This window comes from Eurosta solidaginis, chromosome 5, assembly GCF_040869045.1.
Source record: "Eurosta solidaginis isolate ZX-2024a chromosome 5, ASM4086904v1, whole genome shotgun sequence".
NCBI lineage: Eukaryota > Metazoa > Arthropoda > Insecta > Diptera > Tephritidae > Eurosta > Eurosta solidaginis.
Genome location: NC_090323.1, coordinates 106,829,246 through 106,845,578, shown reverse-complemented (window position 1 = coordinate 106,845,578; position 16,333 = coordinate 106,829,246). Strand labels below are relative to the sequence as shown.

Genomic DNA, 16,333 nt, shown 5'->3' with positions numbered 1-16,333 from the left:
TCAATTAAATTAAAATTTGATGACTTTCAAATAAATAACGCTCTTGGTAGTCACACATTCTCAATTTGCGGTTGTTATTACAATTTCCCTACTATGCCACAATATATACTCTCAAAACTTGATTTTATTTTTAATGCTGCTTTTATATCTGCAAAAGATTTGAAATTTTGTGGAAACAGAACGTCCTTCTTCCATTTACTTGAAGAGCTTAAATCATTGGAGGAAGGGATATTAATTCAATCATTTGATCAGACTTTCAAAGTACATTTCGTTTTAGGCCTACAACTTAAAAATGACAGCTAGTGAGGTTTTATGCTTTACAAATTTTCTTCCACTCATGATAGGAGATTTAATTTCACCAGACGTGAAGCATTGGAAACTGTTGGTGTTGCTAATAGAAATAGTAGATTTATTATTTGATTCTAGTTTTTCTAAATTCGATCTAGATAAGTTAAAAAATTTAATTAAAGCACATCATCAATTATATATTCTACTTTACGGTAATTTGAAACCTAAGCATCATTTTTTGGTGCACTACCCACGCGCAATTGAGAAATGTGATCCTCTCAAGTTTGTTTGGGCAATGCGTTTCGAGGCAAAGCATAAAGATGCAAAAATATATTTTGACAATATAACATCTCGAGTAAATCCTGCTTATACAGCGGCTATGAAAAGTTCTTTTTGTTTTTCAAATTTTTTACATAAGTATAAAGATGGGTTTCCGCATGCTTTTAACACTGAAACATTTATTACAAAGAACTTAACAAAAGAAGAATATTTTCCTAAAATATTGAACTTTGAAAATATTAACTATCAATCTGTTTATGTTTCGACTATAATACATTATAAAGGAATCGAGTATAAACAAAATAATTTTTTAGCATTACTGAATGAAATAAATTGTTGTATCTATAAAATCAAACTTTTTATTTACGAAAATGAAATTATTTACGTTCTACGTTATCCTATTGAAATTATGATTTGATGCACATTTTCAATCTTACGAGACTGGTATAAAACAAAATTGCCTTAAACTGATTAACATATCACATTTCACAAGCCTGTCTATGAATTTACATCAAATTAACAATGGAAAGACATATGCAAGATTAAAAAAGATATAATAATATAATGGTTTATTTTTTAATTTTAAATTAAATTATTTTATTTAATGAATTATAAATGAGTTATAAATAAGTTATTTCATAGATATAAAATAAATCTAAATTTAAATATGTTTGAATACAAAAAATGTGAATTAAAAACAATTAAAATAGTGTGTTTTCTTTAAAGTTTATAGTGAAAGCTTTTAAATTGCATTTGAAAGTGTTCACTTTCAAAATAAAAGCTAAAGCTTTTAATTTGAGGTTGAATGTGTTAACTTTTAATTTAAATACACACATTTTTAAATTGGGTTAAAAGTGTGAACTTTAAAATCAAAAGTGTTTAAATTGTATTCGAGAATGCGCATATTAAAATGTAAAGTTTTCACTTTAATATTCAAAGTGCTAACATTAATAATTTACATTTTAAAGTGTTAACTTTAAGATTAAATATTTTTCAATACGGCTGGTTTTCATACATAAAAATTTTTAATTTTAAAGTTCCTTGTACTGGATTTAAAGTGACTTTAAAGTGTTTCTTTTCTGAGTGTACAAATATACATACATAGAATAATTGATAGTGTTTTGATTGAATTAGTTTTCATAATCTATTTATTTAAAATAATGTATATTAAAAATAAATTTAGAAATTAAAAATATTGTGTTGTTGATAAATATCCGAAGGTTGATGTACGTTAAGAGACAATAGTCCCACATGTATAAATTTATTAATAAACTCTGAAAATCTGTTGCCGTGAGCCTAGACAGAAATGTATCAGTTTACAAATAAAATAAAATAATTTAAAAAAATGTTTAGGTTAAACGGTTTAATTGAAAACAATACTTACATGAAGTAATAATACTAAAAGCTCGAAAATAATTAGGTAGGTCCTAGGTACTAGTCATCACACTCCTCATCAATCTAGGGTGTTGACCAGACAATTAAATAAAAGCGTTGGGCGCGTGAAACTTCTAAAAATGTGAGGCGTAGCATAACCTGATTGGGGTTCAGTTGGTCTTATATATGACTATCAATAGAAATTTGACGCGTCTAACGCTTTTATTTAATCGGCTGATCAACGCCCTAGATTGATGAGGAGTGTGATGACTATTACCTAGGGCCTACCTAATTATTTTTCTAGCTTTTATTATTATTTCTTTATGTAAGTATTGTTTTAAATAAAACCGTTTAGCTAAAATTTTTTTTTTAATTATTTTATTTTCAAGTTTTTAGTCTTTATTTAATTGCCCGTTATTTCTTATTCTATTTAGTTCATTTGGTGACTCATTATTACAAGGACTCTTTCCTGACAATTTGTTAGAATATAAGTCCGCAATACATAATCCTTCCAAAGACTTTACTCAACTCTGCGCCACGTATGCTTGTCCCTCCTCCAACTCCAAAATATTTTGATGTCACTTCTACCGGACTGTATGTAATATTTGTTTCAAATATGTGCCAAATCGGACATCATAGGTCGCTTTCTATTCATGTATGTGTCAGGATGTTCCAAATAAATTTATGTAGATTAAATATATAAAGTCTTTATTTCTTCAAGGTTTATACAAGACTGACTGTGTTTAATAAAAATGTAAAAGCAATTCATATCCATAGTGAAAAGAAACATATAAAGCAAAATGTCAAATATTTAGAGATGCCACAGTGCAAAAGTAAAATGAAATAAAATGCAACTCAAACTAAGGTGACATATGTATTATGTGTTCCAAATATGAACCAAATCGGACCACAAATACAATTTTTGTGAATATCTCGATCCTTGCGCCACCTAGCGGCGATTTTTTTTCATAGGTCGCTTTCTATTCTTGTATGTATTCAGACCAATTCTAAATATTCTCGCGGAATTTTGTTCTCGCGGATTTTTTTATTCCCGCGGAAAAATTCCTCCAATTCTGTTCTCCTAGGGAGAACAATAATTGGGGAACAGGAATTTCGAATTTTCGAAGTCAGCTGTTTTGTCAATTGAAATTTCGTTGCACATTTCTTATTTTGTTTAAAAGATTGAAAAGTTTAATTATTGTTGCAAATTTTTTGGAAATTAAGAAATAAAATATAAACAATGCACAGTATTAATTGCATTTCATGTGGTATTCACTGAAATTAGTAATGAATTGGTGCCACAGATATATCAACAGCGGAACATAAGAAGAAGACGGCCGCATAACACAAATCTGCCGGAGTTGCCTGCTTTCGTTCAGCAAAGCAATTTTCTGGCGGCCAAGTTGAGTTGAATTCCTACTTCTTCATATGCCAAAATCTATTTAAGCCTTATTAAAAAATCCTTGCACAATTTCTGGATGGCTGCATCAAATATGTATACCAAGAGCTCTACCGTTGCTTATGATATACTTTTCGACTTAAAATAAATATTGTGGTTGTTGTTGTTGTTGTATTAACAGTGAGAATATTGGGGTAGAATGTAAATACATATTTTAGAACAAGTTTGTACAAATAAGTGTTCTTTCTTAAAAGAACCAATTTCCTTTAACTATTTTGATGCATTCCCTTTAATTTAACTAGTGAAAAAACTCCTATGAAATGGTAGAGAAATCTCCCTCTCCCTCACTTTCATAATACCTACTTTTCTCCCATAACCGGTTTCCGCTTTTTCGAACATTGTTCAGAATAGGAGGAAAGGGAGAAGTGAAAAAACTCACAAGGAATTTTTATTTAGAATACGAGGAATGGGAGAAGGGAAAAAACTCGCACGGAATTTTCATTTAGAATTGGGCTGATTATGTGTTCCATATAAGAGCCAGATCGGATTACAAATACGATTTTTGTGAATATCTCGATCCTTGCGCCACCTAGCGGCGATTTTTTTCATAGGTCGCTTTCTATTCTTGTATGTATTTGTTCCAAATATGAGCCAAATCGGACCACAAATACGATTTTTGTGAATATCTCGATCCTTGCGCCACCTAGCGCCGATTTTTTTCTTATTATTGCATTGTCATCGGGTTCTGAACTATATTCCAAGTTTCAACCTTATAGCTTATCGGGAAGGTACTTAAATTTCAATTACAAAAGTCGTGCCAACCAGCCATCCAGCCAACCAGCCTGTCAAGTCAAGCTAAATAAAACCGTTTAAATGGTATAATCGCATAAACAACGACTAATTTTACCAGTTGTATTATAAACATAACTGCTTTCATTTATAAATTTCAAATTATGGGGCAATTTTCAAATTTCTTCAGCTCACATACATATATCGTTAAATCCACACTGCAAAAATTGTTGGAGCATGTGTTGCATGTGTGTTTAATTTACGGCGACCACTTTTCTAATTTTAAAACTTGCTTTGTTTATGATTTGAATCATAAAGGAACTTTTAAAATTACAACTGAAAATTCAGTTTGAGTTGTGAATCACAAAAGCGACATTACATATTTGTGGCCTTTAGTGCGAGCCAGGCATGCTTAACCAACGTTGGTGCGAGCGAAGCCGCCGGTAAGGGCTAGTTTTTCCTAAAACGCTTAATAATTTGAAAATAATAAGAGAGGTGGCAGCTCTATTTTCCACATATGTATAAGGCCAAATACTCTCTCTTTTTCAATCTTATGTGTGTTTCTATATTATTCTCTTCCTGTGTTCTTCGCACCACATACCTGCACTTGATCGTCCCTCACCTAGCACTTAAATGTGCAAAGCGTGCGCATATGAGCAAAAGGCTCATATGAGCCGTTTTGCCCATCACTGCTCTATGGTTAGTGCATTTATTAGATCTTTGAGAACTTGTGCACCTATTTTCTTTTTAAATTTGCCTAATCGAATATTATTCTATTATTCCTCACCAATTTGTCCCTCAGGACAACTGTGTTTTTACTTATTTTTCAAGTCCTAGATTGCCGGCCTTTTTCAGCCTGGTCGAATATTGTCCTAAGTCAATAACTTCCTCAACAATCAGATTGCTTGTATTTTTTATGCTACCATTTTTCTATCCTTTTGGGATAAAAATGAGCGCAACATGTCTTATTATTGCAAATTTATATAGCGCTTCACATATATATTAAGGTTCTCTTTGTGACTTTTCTTCATTCTTGTTGTTATTGTTGGCTGGTTCTTAGTTTACGGTCTTCTGGTAACTTTTAGTATTTGCATATTTCCACTGACATAAGGTTTTTAATCATGCATTATTTTGCGAAAAATTATTGTTTTATCGGGGCTGTAGTATAAATCTTCTAATTTGGCAGCCTTCAGGGATGTTACTTCGATAACTTCCATAGGAACTACTGTGGTATTTAATATGAATTTTGCTATTGCTTCATGACTATCTTTGTCTTCAAAGATATCAGGAGCATGCAAAGAAATTATGTAAATTCTTGATTTGCTATTGAACTTAGATGTGGCTAATGAAGCTGCCTTTACTGTCGATTGATATATTTTAAGGGTTGTTGTTCAAAGTTTATTTTCGGTTGCTCTTCCTCAAGATCAGATTGTGTGTTAAATATTGGGGTCAAATCTTTATGTAATAGAGTACTAAAGATGCTATTTATGTTCTGTTTAAATGGAATTCTTACATACGATCTTGAATGGTTTTAGTTGCCTATATTATGCTTCATGTAATTTTTGAGCATCATAGCTATTGTGATTATCAATAGCATGAATGCGCAGATTAGGACTTGTAACCAAACATCTGGAATGTTTGGAACATTTTTTGTTTCTACCTTAGTTGGTGGCTCATATTTAACTATTCTATTCTCTGATGTTTCAGAGTTTCCTTTTCCTACCTCATATCCAGCTATTGCTATCATAATGCCTTGAGCTAATTTTGTCCACCAAGACATTTTAAAATTTCCTATCCAGTTTACTTAAAATTTTCTTACCATATTTAAAAAAAAATTTATTTCTAACATTTTATTCAAAACATTTTTGTTTTACGTTTCTTATTTACTTACAATTTTTCTTTAAAAAAAAATGTAACTTATTTTTTCAAATTGTTTAGTTAAAATTACGAAATATTTAAAAATTAATTTCTATGCCATTTCTGCCTTCATCTTTTTCTACTTTCAGGCTCAATTTGTGCCAATTTTTTAAAGAAAATGTTTAATTGAAATATTTTATTAAAATTATTCTGGTTGAGCAGCTGAGCTGCCAAATTTGTTCTAAATTTAATATTTATTATTAAATACTTAGAACTAGCTTGCTGCCAGTCTTGTTCTTGCTGCCAGTCATTTGGTGTTTATTGCTGTTCATCGAAATCAATGGCCAAGTCTTCGTTTTTTACAGATATTGTTGGATGCAAATTGTCCACATCGCTATATTCAATGTTGGTTTCGTCATCTTTGATGGGCTCATTTTTGATAAAATAGCTGAACCCGTTTTGAAAATATTTGATCCTTTTGCCTGGTTGGCAGGATTAATTTAATTTTTGAAACTTATCAGGGTCTTCCTCCAGAATGATCGTTTTAGCAATTTTGCTTATTTAGCAAATTTTCTGCTATCTAGTGATCAATCTGGCAGGATCGCCATATAATAATTCATCCAAATATAATAAAACGATGTTGGTTCGTTGGATCAACAAATGTAATTGTCTTTATTTTGGAAATGCTTCTGCTTTTATACAAAATGTTATTATTCTATTTATACCTATTTAAACTAATACTTACGAACTAAAATGTACATATTTCCTGTATGTGGAGTCAGCATATTGGAATGGCCTACTTAGGTACATGAGCACATATGTGTGTATATGGACAAAGCGTATCAGTCAGCGTGACCGATATAAACAAATATGTGCATTTAATGCATAAGTGCATACTTAGCAATTGGATATTAATATTTCGTGACCAAAATAGTTGAGTCTCGTTCAAGGAAGCAGATGGTAGAAAAATTGTTGCATTGAGCCAATTGAGTCAATGGATGTAAGCCAAACTGAGGATATCCCTGAGGCACAAATCATCGTAACACTTTTGACAACAATGCTGCGAAAATTGAACAGTTAGAAAAGGAAATGTAAGTTATTGAAGTCAATGTAAAGTCGTATGTTTCGATATTTTATTATTAATTTATTGACTCATTCTTTGCAAGAATATTTGTAGAATGGAAATCCTCAGGAGCCAAAACTCGTTTTATCTTTTCGAACCCGCATAACGCATCACCCTCTAGAAATATATAAACATTTTTGGCTTTTTTAGCTTTTATATGCCCATTTTCACAGCGGAGGGATTTGATCAATGGCTTAATCATATTAACATAATTTTTTGCAAAACGACGCGTCGGTAGTAGCCCGATAACCCTAGAAATTACCGCAATGCTCGTAGTGTTGTCGGAATTTTATAGTTTAAAATTTCATTACCTTTATTTATATTATTTTCATTAACTTTATTTGCATGTCTTGATACCATTATCTGAGACTAAAAGCGCTAGGAACTTTACTCCAACTAGGCTGATAACTCACCTAGGGGGCCGTGAAGTCTAAGCGAGCGTGACCACGTTTCAACAAATTTTAAATACACATTGTGATATTTATACTTTTACTTCGTTTAACTTTCTTTGGTTTTCTTTTTGTACTTCGAGTGCAAGGTGAGTGCAGTGGAAAGTGCCGAAAAAAGTGCAATATTAACTAATGTAGATAGCAATCAGAAAAATATTTTATCGTTTATTCATCATTCTAATAATTTTTGCCCAGCTCTGTAAGCAATACATACCTGTTTAAAAGAGACATAGCACCGCTTCACTTTATGATTCCTTTCACACATCATGGTATCAGGATTTGTGTGATTGTGGCAGATAACACATCTTTCGTTCCAGGTTATAGTTTTATGGTGCATATCAGCATCAAAAGAATTTTTGAAAAAGCTTATAAATCGTTCTGTTGTAAGCTGTAGAAGCCCATCTCCCGGTACTGATTTTTTAAATTTACGAGTTAATATGGCGTATCTTTTTACGAAGACGTTGATACATTCTCTTTGGAACCAGCTGAGCGTTGCGGCCTCTAGAGAAAGTAAATGCTTGAGCCGATATATTATATGACATATTTGAATCGCGTTAAAAAGAAGTTTCTGGGCAATTGTCGTTAACTCTTCACTTTTTTTTCGTTTGAGCCTGCAATGTAAAAAATGTGGTATTTTAAGAAGTGAATAAAATAATATATATTCGCACTATCTAAAATCCAATTTACATTTTCTAAAACTCAATCGCCTGTTCTTCGTCATTTCAAATTTATTTTAAAAAGCACAAATTGGATTTAAGAAAGGGTCAGCTGGGTTTCCGAAGGAGTAAATTTGATCTTTTCAACGTTTTCTAAAATCGAATTGATATTTTCTGAAATCCAATAAAGTCTAAATGACGCTTTCGAAATTTCAATTGGCAATTATAAATTCCAACTGATGCTTTCGTTTTCAATTGAAATTTCTTAAATCAAATTGATGATTTCGAAAATCCAACTGACTATTCTAAATTTCAATTCACTTCTTCTAAAATCCATCTGGAAATTTAAAAACCTAGTGATAAGTTGCTTTTATACATAGCAGGTATTTTTTTTTTTTTTTTAATTTCAAATTTTCTTGGACTTAGCACATTTGCATAACACTGCACAATAATATGTAAAAATTACGTCATAGTAACTTTGTTTTTGTAAAATGATATAGTTTTAGTTTTGCTACTTAACTGCATTCAAATTTCAATTTTTATAAAAAGTGGACCGAGCACGTTTGCTTACGAAACCGGCGATGTGTGTCTTTTGTAGTTTTTATGAACAAAGGGGTTAGAAAAAAATTTAAGCTGCGAATTAATCGTAACGAACTTCGTCTTGTGTTCAGGATATGCACAGTGTGGTTACACCCTAAATTCATCGCTTCCCAAGGCAGTCGGTTCTATGTACCGGAGCGACTCGGGATTTTTCCCGACCAAGGACTGTCATTTCAGTGTGACCCCATTTAATTTGTTGCGTCCCTCCCACAAATTGTCATCCTCCCAGCAGCTCCCTGCAGCAGGACTGCTCCATACTCTCTTACTCCGGGAAGGCATCGAATCCAATTCGGGTCCGTCTCCTGACCCCGGTCCTGAGAAATGGTTTTGTTGCATCTGCCGGAAAAGAATCTTTTTAGGACGGTCATACTCTGTTCAGTGTGTCTCGTGCAAGGGATGGTTGCATCGGACAGGTTGTTCTGGGCTTGATCCCAAAATCCCACGTCCTCGTAACTTTTATAAATCTTTTGTGGCTCCTTGCTGTTCACGCCCAAGGGCGTCCCGTAGTCTACGCCTAAGCGCCGCCACTACCTTCCAGCAGCCCCGCTGCTCAGCAAGCCACAACAAGTACCCGCTGCTACTCGCGCCCCACGGCGCCAACAACTCAAACAGCTGATACCACTCATAACTAATACCTTCGTAGTAGAGTTGGTAGCAATGCTGAGCATTAGCCCCTGCCCCCGTCTTCCCCCCCCCCCCCTCTTTTCCGGCAGCAATCGTGCAGGTCAGGGAAACAGACTCTTAGTCCCTACCTCCGCTTGCACCGTCTGCCAGCAAATAATATATGGGTTTACGACATCCGCCCAATGCAGCTCCTGCCTTGGGTGGTGCCACTTTCCTAGATGTTCTGGTCTCCGCGACGGCAACCTCCGACGGGTTTCATCGCGCCATGTTGCCAGGTCGCAAACCCAAATCATCCGGGCACCCCAATGCTTGCCCAAGGACGGCCAGTCCCAGGGCCACAACAGCAATTGCGTCCTGGCTTCCACAACCCAGGCGTAGTCACCCGTTACTTACCCCCAGAGTGGCGGCGTCTCCCCTTATGCACTTCAGAATTCTGCAGTTAAACTGTAATGGACTAACTGGCAAGATTACGGAGATAGTCGATTTCATGAAGCGGCACAACATCCGCATTGCTGCGATTCAAGAGACTAAACCCACAGCAAGATCTGCATTGCAGACCTGGTCTGGGTATAATGTCCACAGGAAAGACCGCGAGAGCGGAAATGGAGGCGACCTCGCGTTTATCATACACCACTCTGTGCAATATTATATATTTGATCCTGGCATCGACCGCAGGGACAGTGTCTTATAATGTTATCTGTCCGGTCAGGAGATGTAAACCTAGAAATCATGAACGACTACATCCCTCCTGCCACCTTTTGCCCCAGTGGATAACGCCCTAATATCAGAGTACAACTCACTGGCGATAGTCGCATTATCTTGGGCCATTTCAGTGCCCATCACGATCTATGGCATTCAAACCTGCAGGCGGACAGCAGGGTTGAGATATCGGCAGGCGTGGACTATTGTGGCCCGTTCATGGTGCGCATCGGCACCAAGCGGTCTCGTGCCAAGGTAAAAACGTATTTAGCTATATTCATTTGCATGACTACCAAAGCGGTCCATATAGAGGTTGTGGATGATCTACCATCACAAGCGTTCTTGGATGCCTTCACCAGATTCATCAGCAGACGAGGTCAATGCAGAGATCTCTATAGTGACAACGGCACTGCGTTTGTTGACGCCAATCGCATGATGAAAGAACACTTGGCTGCTTGGCATAACGAAAGCACTCAGCAATCTTTGGCAAATATTGGAACATGCTGGCACTTCATCGCCCCTAGCGCCCCGCACCAAGGTGGCATGTGGGAGGCTGCGGTAAAATCTGCCAAGTATCATTTGGTACGTCTGGTTGGGGCCCCGTCACCATGGTATAGTCAACTTCAGACACTAACAGCACGCAATGAGGCCTGCTTAAATTACACCTCTGTACGATGACCCAACCGACAAGTTAGCGTTGACGCCCGGCGACTTTCTGATTGGTGAGCCACTAGTAGCGGTTCCTGAATCAACGGTCAGCTCGATCCCACTTAACCGCATAAAGCAGTGGCTTTTGGTCCGACAACTGCATCAAAAATTTTGGGAACGTTGGAGCGAGGAGTATTTGGCAACCCTGCAAATCCGCAATAAATGGCAGAAACCATCAAAGGACGTGAAGGTAGGAGATATCGTTCTCGTTAGGCATGAGAACTTGCCTCCCACGCATTGGCGATTAGGACGCATAACCGCCATTCACTCGGGCAGCTATGGCCTAGTGCGCAATGTTACCCTACAGACTATGAACGGTACCATCACCCGGGCAGTACAAAAACTATGCAGATTACTTGATGGCGAGTATTTCGAGTCCAAGAACTCGACCGGGGAGGATGTTCAGGATATGCACAGTGTGGTTACACTCTAAATTCATAGAGCTCACTCATTATCCATGCTATTTTGTTATTGAGTGGCGCTCACCGGCTAATCATACATATTGTGACGAATATGATTGACACCAGGTGATACTCACATCCCTAGTCTGATGCTAAGTAAATGAAGTCACAACAACAATAAAGCAGACAGTCACTTGTATCTACATAAACGAATAAAACATTATGTCTACACATATGTACGTACACGCAGCAGAGAAGAGATGCTCCCAAAAGTATGCAATTGTAATTGTTGAAGTGTCGCTCACAAATACACGCATATGAGAAGCTATATACGTACATCTGTAGTTATAATTATATGGCGGCAACTAAGTAAATTCTGGAAGCGCCTAGAAGATGCCACGAGGAAATCAAAGAGTATAAAAGCACCAGCGGTAGAGGCGCTATAATCAGTTTCGATTAAGACGATATCTAGCGAGCAATAGAAGCATTATTTTGAAAGTCAGTTTCATTTAAGCTATCAGTTTGGTTATTAAGCCAGTTAGTTGCAAAGTATAAGTGTTATTGTGAAGTACTTTAATAAAGGCCATTTTTCCATTATTCAATATTGGAGTTAGTTATTCAACAGTTTAGTGATACGAACTTAGCAAAAAGGCAAATAAGAGGATTTGCAAGCAAATTCGTTACAATTGGTGTCAGAAGAGGAATTGTTGAATAAATTACAGAGGACAACAAGGACATGACAAGGTTAAGTGAATTGAAGATCCCAAACTGAAGAAGGAGTTGGAGAGCCGTGGATTGAATACAACCGGCAGTAAACTCGAACTTCAGGCACGACTACGAGAGGCAATGGAATTAGAAGGAATTGACGTGGAAGAGTATGTCTTTCATCTTGATGGCGATGAGACAACAAAATTGGAGGAGAAAAATGAAACACCGCAGACAATGGCGAACACAGACTTGAACATGATATTGGCTGCAATATCGGCACAAATGTCCGAAATGTCATCACAAATATCCACCAACATGTCATCACAACTGGAAGAACAAAAGACAAATATAACATCCCAACTGGAAGAACAAAAGACAAATATAACATCCCAACTGGAGTCACAGGAGACACGCATTACATCCAAGATGGAAACTCAACTGGCAGAACATAAGACATATATGGTATCCCAAATGGAATCACAGGAGACACGTATATCCGAAATGTCGGCACAAATAACATCCAGGATTGAAACACAGGAGGCACGTATATCCGAAATGTCGTCACAAATAGCATCCAGGATTGAAACACAGGAGACACGTATATCCGAAATGTCGGGACAAATTTCAGCACAGGTATCATCGCAGATCTCTGTACAACTAGAAGGCCGTATGGACGAAAAAATAATGCAGTTTGAGAACAAAATCGAGGCTGAGGTAGATGCTTTAAAACGTCGTATACAGGAGCTGCAACTAAATCGCCCAGTTATTTCAGCAAGCAATACGAAGCTAAAAACACCATCCTTTGACGGTTCTGTTCCTTTCCAGGTCTTTAAGCTACAGTTTGAGAAGACCGCAGCAGTTAACAACTGGAATGTGGAAGATAAAGTTGCCGCACTTTTCGTAGCATTGAAAGGACCAGCTGCCGAAATCTTACAGACATATTCCAGAGTACGAACGGAACAGTTATGACGCATTGATGGCTGCTGTAGAACGGCGATACGGAAGCGAGCACAGGAAACAGATATTTCAAATAGAATTGCAAAACCGTTACCAAAAAGCTAATGAGACTTTGCAAGAGTTTGCTTCGGATGTTGAAAGGTTGGCTCATTTGGCAAATGCGGACGCACCCGTGGAATACACTGAAAGGGTAAAAATCCAGAGTTTCATAAATGGCATACGAGATGTGGAAACGAAGCGGGCTACATATGCGAATCCAAAACTAACGGTATCGCATGCACTGACTCAGGAAACAGCCTCACTTTTGAATAAGCCAGCGTACAAAGCTCATCGCGTGGATGTGGAAAGGCCAGACTGGATAGATGCAATTTTGGAGGCATTGAAGGGTACGCAGCAGAAGAATAATGATGCAGTCAAATGCTTTAAGTGTGGGAAGCCAGGGCATATTGCGCGTTATTGCAACACCAACCCTAACAGTTCCAACAATGTGGGTGGTCGTAAACGCAGAGCAGAAGGTGATGAGCAAGTCTCCAAGACCACTCAATCGTTAAACTAAATGGAGTCAGCCGCAAGGAACGACAGCTGGCTCCCGCAATTGAATGACCCATAATCTCTATCTCGCAGATTGGAAAAAGATCGAGCAATCTTACTGTTGGAGGACATGTGGACGGAATGGAACGTTTACTGACTGTAGATACGGGTGCATCTCATTCCATCATTCGAGCGGATTTAGTCAACAAAAAGATAAGATCATTGCTTGGAGCAAGATTACGTACAGCCACGGGAGAGGACACCCAGGTAATTGGAGAAGTATAATGTGAAGTAGCAATTGGGAACGTCACGGTACTACACAATTTTATAGTGGCAGGTATTGTTGAAGAAAGCATAATTGGAGTGGACTTATTAATCAACCAAGGCATCAAGATCGACATGCAAAGCAAGACGATGCGATATAAGAACATGGATGTACCACTTAATTTCGGCTACGAGAGAGGCTACAACAGTAAACGAGTACTGGTGGAAGAGAGTCAGCAAATACCACCAAAATCCGAAGCAGTCATCTGGGCAAAGGTTGAGAGAGATTGTGGGACAAACAAATTGTGGGTTGTCGAAGCAGCAAACAAATCAGCACCGAACATACTTGTAGGAAAAACCCTGGCTATGACAAAACAAGATGGACGTATTCCCGTAAGAGTACTCAATGAGTTCAAGTCACCACTCAAACTGACCAAAGGAGCTATTTTGGGAAGATGCCAAGAGGCTAAAGTAATTATTAACTGTGAACAGCTTCAGGAACACGTTTCATCTAGCAACACTGATCTTTCACGGAATGGACGGAGGGGCTAGAGGAAGATTATCAGAGTAAGGCAAAGCAACTGCTCCTAAAGTACGCAAACATATTTGACCAGGATGGTTCCAAACCAGGCCGCACCAATGTTGTGAAACATCAAATTGACACTGGAGACGCGAGGCCGATACGTCAAGCTCCACGTAGTGTTCCACTGGCGAAGCGGGAAGTGGAGAGTCAAATCATACAAGAAATGAGCGACAGCGGCGTCATCGAACCATCAGCTAGTCCCTGGAGCTCACCGGTAGTACCTGTAAAGAAGAAGGATGGAAAAATGAGGTTTTGCGTGGACTACCGGAAGTTGAATGACGTTACGAAAAAGGATAGCTACCCATTGCCAAGAATTGACTACACTCTGGACTCGCTCTCTGGCACGAAATGGTTTTCACACTGGACTTGAAAAGCGGCCACTGGCAAGTGGAGGTGAAGGAGGAAGACAAACAGAAAACAGCCTTCAGCGTCGGAGATGATCTTTGGCAATTTACAGTAATGCCCTTTGGACTATGTAATGCACCAGCTACTTTCGAGAGACTCATGGATCAGGTATTGAAAGGACTACATTGGAAAACATGCTTGGTATACCTGGACGACATCATCGTATTGGGCAAGAACTTTGATGAACATCTTAAAAACTTAGATGAAGTTTTCCAGAGAATAGCTGGCGCTGGTCTGAAGTTAAGTGCCAAAAAGTGTGCGCTGTTTAAAAAGGAAGTAAATTATTTGGGTCACAAGGTTACGACAGAAGGTATCCGTACAGCGAAAGAAAAGATAGAGGCGGTAAAGGATTGGCCAAGACCACAGAATCTGCATGAATTGAGAAGTTTCCTTGGGCTGTGCACATATTACCGCCGATTTGTACCAAATTTTGCCAGCGTAGCCCATAGTCTCCACGAGCTAACAAGAAAAAATAAAGCTTTTGAATGAAAGAAGGAGCAAGAAGTAGCTTTCCAAACATTGAAAGAGCGTTTGTGCACTGCCCCAATGTTGACATATCCAATTCCAGGAGCAGCGTTTATTCTAGATACAGATGCGAGCGGATATGCTATAGGGGGCGTTTTATCACAACTGGTCGATGGACAGGAGAAGGTTTTTGCATATTACAGCCGTTCGATTGGAAAACCAGAGAGGAACTACTGCGTTACGCGGAGAGAGCTGTTGGCATTGGTAGAGTGCATTAAACATTTTCACAAATACCTCTACGGCCAGCGATTCCGTGTCAGGACAGATCACGCAGCTTTAAAATGGTTCTGCAGTTCCGTAATCCGGAAGGATAACTGGCACGGTGGATCGAGCGACTGGAAAGCTATGACTTTTCCATTGAGCATCGAAAAGGTAGTACCCATGCAAATGCCGATGCAATGTCACGAAGACCATGTAGTTTGGAATGCAAGCACTGTTCAAAAGCCGAGACTAAAGAAGAAACTATAGATGTCCGGTTAATAACTATAACATGTGCAGATGAATGGCACAAGGAACAGCTAAGAAAGTGTCAGCTAGAAGATACAGATCTGTCACGTGTTATGCAAGGGCTCGAACGAAACGAAAGACCAAACAGAGAAGAGATGTCAGCAGAGAGTCCCATTGCGAAGTCATATTGGGCACAGTGGAACAGTTTAGAAATGATATCCGGTTGCCTTCATCGAGTATGGGAGAGTGAGGATGGCAAATGCAAGAAGAAACTGGTAGTTGTTCCCAGAAAGAGGATTCCTGACGTGCTCAGCGAGCTGCATAATGGTCCAAGCGGAGGTCATCTTGGAATCACGAAGACGCTCGAGAAGATTAAACAGAGATTCTATTGGGTTGGTTGCCGTCAGTCGGTCACTGAGTGGATTGCGAACTGCGAGGTTTGCAGCAAAGCAAAAGGGCCCAGAACCCGAAGTCATGGCCAGATGAAGCAATATAACTCAGGTGCGCCATTTGAAAGGATCGCTATGGATGTCGCCGGTCAATTTCCTACTAGCAACGGCGGAAACAAATATGTACTGGTAGTTATAGATTATTTCAACAAATGGCCGGAGGTATACCCAATCCCAAATCAAGAAGCGGAAACGGTAGAAGAAGTGTTTATAAACAA

At 38.0% G+C, this 16,333-nt stretch overlaps 1 protein-coding gene across 7 annotated transcripts in view; it reads right to left on the bottom strand.

The window, feature by feature from the left end:
- LOC137252076 (uncharacterized) overlaps positions 1 to 16,333 on the bottom strand; it is a 307,866-nt gene that overhangs the window by 60,855 nt on the left and 230,678 nt on the right. For 4 of the 7 annotated variants that reach the window (XM_067787272.1, XM_067787274.1, XM_067787273.1 and 1 more), the window contains one exon: positions 7,773 to 8,169. The exons of 1 other annotated variant lie outside the window; for it this stretch is intronic. In XM_067787272.1, the coding sequence (XP_067643373.1) occupies positions 7,773 to 8,169 (397 nt within the window). Of the gene's footprint in view, positions 1 to 6,783; positions 7,688 to 7,772; positions 8,170 to 16,333 lie in introns of those variants that run through there. 2 more of the 7 variants (XR_010953443.1, XM_067787276.1) reach the window with 2 other exon arrangements.